The 4,233-nt window shown below is 52.8% G+C and overlaps 1 protein-coding gene across 1 annotated transcript; it reads left to right on the top strand.

The window, feature by feature from the left end:
- The first annotated feature begins 657 nt into the window (after positions 1-657).
- Positions 658-3,739, top strand: Foxi1 (forkhead box I1). The gene is given in 3 exon segments (XM_051167612.1): positions 658-1,259; positions 2,881-3,086; positions 3,088-3,739. Coding segments are annotated over 3 exon segments (1,122 nt in total). The 5' UTR covers positions 658-703; the 3' UTR covers positions 3,448-3,739.
- Positions 3,740-4,233: the final 494 nt, after the last annotated feature.

Raw genomic sequence — 4,233 nt, 5'->3', positions numbered from 1 at the left:
TCTAGAGGCCAAGCTGCTCTCCGACTCTCCAGAGGCTGTGGGGTCTCTTGGCAAGTCCAAAAAAAAAAAAATGCATCTTCCTTTCCAAAGACCAAAGCAGAAGCTGCTGACATATGGGGGCGGGGCAGTAGGTGGGGGGGGGAATAGGTGGGGATGGGGTGGAGGGTGGGAGGGGGTAGGTGAGGATGGGGTGAGTTATTTGTCAGAGAATGAGGAACAGGGGTGGGAAGGAGAAATGAGGGGTGGGGCAAAAAGCAAGAGGGGATGAAAGACAGAGAAGGGAAAGATAGTGTGAGAAACAAAGAAAGAAACACAGAATAAGCTGTGGAGAAGACAGGTAGCAGGGAGAAAGAGAAGGAGAGTGAGGAGGGATAGAAAACTAAAGGGAAAGAGAAAGAAAGGTAAGCTGAGCTGATGAGAAAGCAAGCAGGGGGAAGGAATGAAGGAAGCCCTTGTCACTTGGGGTATCAGCTCCTACGAGTCTCCTTTAGCATAGTATTAGTGCTAACCAAGGCCACAACCACCTGGGAAAAGAGGGAGGCGGGTCCCAGCCCCGGATCTGCAAGCAGGTGGCCGCCCCTGGGTGGGGCCACCCAGCCAAGCCCTCAGGGTATAAGTCACAGGAGGCCAGGGCCTGCAGAATACCTGTCAGGGGCAGCTCCAGAGAGCACAGGTGCAGCAGGTCCCCAAACTCAGCTCCACCATGAGCTCTTTCGACCTCCCAGCACCGTCGCCACCTCGATGCAGCCCCCAGTTCCCCAGCATCGGCCAGGAGCCCCCCGAGATGAATCTTTACTATGAGAACTTCTTCCACCCTCAGGGCATGCCCAGTCCTCAGCGGCCCCCCTCCTTTGAGGGTGGTGGCGAGTATGGGGCCACCCCCAACCCCTACCTCTGGCTCAACGGGCCAGCCATGACCCCACCACCCTACCTGCCTGGTACTAATGCCAGCCCCTTCCTGCCCCAGGCCTATGGCATGCAGAGGCAGCTACTGCCCAGCGACCTGGGCTGGCTGCCGATTCCCTCTCAGGAGGAGCTCATGAAGCTGGTGCGCCCACCGTACTCGTACTCAGCCCTCATTGCCATGGCCATCCACGGTGCGCCCGATCAGCGCCTCACACTCAGCCAGATCTACCAGTACGTTGCTGACAACTTCCCGTTTTACAACAAGAGCAAGGCTGGCTGGCAGAACTCCATCCGCCACAACCTGTCACTCAACGACTGCTTCAAGAAGGTGCCCCGGGATGAGGACGACCCAGGTAAGACAGTAGTGCATAAGGCATAGGAGACCGCTCCTCCAAAGGCTGCAGGTATCCCCAGGGCTCATTTCTCGTTTCAGTTCTGCTCTGTACTCCATTCTAGAACGTTCTGATTACAGCTTCTACTCTATCCACAAAACTGGGAGCTGCTAGTGGGCAGGGCTGAAAGGAACTCCGGGACCCTGAAAGCAGATTTGGGCTTCCGTGTCTCTGGGAGGTTGCGTTTGCTGCACCGCCCCGGCTTCTTTATAGGAAAAATAACAGGGATGGAAAGATTGTCTATTCTGTAACAAAATCATTTCTGCAGTCTTTGGTGTGAACAGAAACCCCATATGCTATAGACATGACTCGCATGTGCCTCGGTGGCCAGCACATAAGAAGTCCTTGGTAGCACTGGACCAAGTCAAGCCCAAGTGTGCCACAGACACACCTGTAGTGGAGAAGTCCTGGCCTTGATTAGGCACCACTGATGGCCCCATGAATGGTTCTGCATGCCCTCCCCTGCATACAGAACCTCCTGCAATCCTGGCAGCACCATTCAGGCCATCTCTTAGTGAACCCATTGCACAGATGAGGAAAACAGCATCTGGGGTTGAAGCTGTCTTCCCAAAGTGACACAGATAGGAGTGGCGGTGATGGCGCTTGACTTAAACATAACTCTACCACTGAGACTGGAATATTCCTTTTAAGCAATGAGCCACACAGACACTTGTAGAGGGGGATGTAAAATATTCCTGAATCCAGTTTCCAGAACTGAGGTTTTGTTCTCACACAGGAAGCCAGGGTATGGCTTGGCTCCCTACCTCTGCCCTCTTTGAAGTCAGCTTGGGTAAGATCTATTTGTCCCTCAGAAGAGAGACTGCCCCACGGGAGGTTTCCCCACTTTCCAGCTCAGAGCAGCAGGGAAGAGTTGGGGATTCCCTTCTCGTGCCTCCTCAGTTGTATGGCTCTTGGACACACACAGTCTCTGTCCATTCCCTTAGTGAGCCTGGGGAAACGGGCTTTTCAGACCAGGAAACAGATTCATCCAAAGTCCTTAGTCACTGAGGATCAAAGCCAGGGCTCAAGTCCATTTTCAAGACTCAGGAATCCAGAACTGTTTCCTGGCATCCCCTGAACCTTTGTAATAGAAACCCTGACTAGTACCCCATCCGACCCTGAGTCCCTGCACCCCTGAGCTCTACCTTACAGAGATCAATTCTGTAAATTCCTTCAGACTTTATGGTGCATTTCATGTACTCCCCAGAGCCTCTTGTGTGTGTAGGTGCTTAGGGAGAGATGAGTGTGGCAGGAGTGTGCTTAGGGAGAGATGGGTGTGCAGGAGTGTGCTTAGGGAGATATGGATGTGTAAGAGTATGCTTAGATGGGTGTGCAGGAGTGTGCTTAGGGAGAATGGGTGTGCAGGAGTGTGCTTAGGGAGAGGCAAGCACACTGGAGGGATGCTTAGAAAGAAGTCGGGGTGGGTGGGCAGGTGCTTGTAGGATTTCTCCGGTTCTGCCCCAAACTTTGTCCTTTTCCTCACATGGTTGCCCTTGATTTTAGTTTATAACATTGCAGACAAACAGAATGAAGCCTCATGCCCATCTCTCTGGGTTCTTAACGCCTCCCACTTCTGTCCCAGGCAAAGGGAATTACTGGACCCTGGACCCCAACTGTGAGAAGATGTTTGACAATGGAAACTTCCGCAGGAAGAGGAAGAGAAAATCAGATGCATCCTCCTCCAGCACAGGCTCCTTAGCTTCAGAGAAGACAGAGAACAGTCTCCTGGCAGGCAGCCCCAAGCCCACAGAGCCTCAGGACATCTTAGACACTGCCTCACCGGACACCCACCACCAGCTCCCCAGAGAAGCAGTCCTCCCCTACTCCCTCGGGTACCCCGTGCCTCAACAACTTCCTCTCCACAATGACAGCCTATGTGAGTGGGACAAACCCCATGAGCCGCTCAGCGGCCACAACAGGACTGAGCCCGGAGCCTGCTGACAAGATGGGGCAAAACTCACTGAGTTTCAATTCCTACACCCCCCTTGCCAACATCAGTAGCCATGGGAGTGGGGGTGAATGGGCCAACCCAGTACCCACCAATGCTCTGGGCTATGGAAGCTCTGTCCTCAACCAGTTCAGCCCACATTTCTACAATAGCATTAACACCAACAGTGTCCTCTTCCCCAGGGATGGCACTGAAGTCTAGGGACAGAACAGCTTCTGGCCCACAGAGCTGTCTGAGGGGAAAGCAATGGAGGTCCTTCAGACTCTTCACTACCCCCAAGATCTGAGACATGTGAACTTCCCAGATAGCACAGGAAGCTTGGGGGGAAAAAAAAATCTGTGTTCGTTCTTGAACACCATTCACACCTTCTAACTGTCCCATCTGAGTCTACTCAGATTTGATAGCTACAGTGGGCCTACCAATATCAGCTTGCCATTAATGATGTGGCCATTTAGTGAGCACTTACTATGTGTTGGGTCCTGTCATGGGCTTTTTAATGACATGATTACACTACACACACTCGGCCTTTGAAGTTCACATGAACCTCTCTCGCTTTGACAGTTCATGACATTAAGGCCCGAGAAAGTTTTCATATTTTCCTGGGTCATGAAAAAGACAGAGAAAGATGTCAAAGCACGGACTGGGTAGCGGACGGATTGAGAGGGTGAGCATAAGGGGATGCTTATGGCCAATGCATGCTTACATCCCCACTGCCTTCTGGTTACCCATCAGACTTCCGCACCAACTTGGGCGTGTCTTGTCCCCACCTGTCCTTCTCCTTCTTGCCCCTTACCTACAGGTACTCCTTTAGCTATCACTCAAGAGGGGAGGCTAACAGCAGGATGCCTCGTCCAAGTAGCCCTGTAGGACAGTACCCTAGCAGATGCAATAGAGCGTATCGCTTAGCCAGCCTCCCACAGAACTTGAGCAGGGCCAGAGGTCAGTGAGAAGAGTGGTATGCTCCCCTAAACCCCACACCCTAGAACC

Source organism: Acomys russatus, chromosome 25 (genome assembly GCF_903995435.1).
Source record: "Acomys russatus chromosome 25, mAcoRus1.1, whole genome shotgun sequence".
Classification (NCBI taxonomy): Eukaryota; Metazoa; Chordata; class Mammalia; order Rodentia; family Muridae; genus Acomys; species Acomys russatus.
This window is presented reverse-complemented; position numbering and strand designations above follow the sequence as displayed.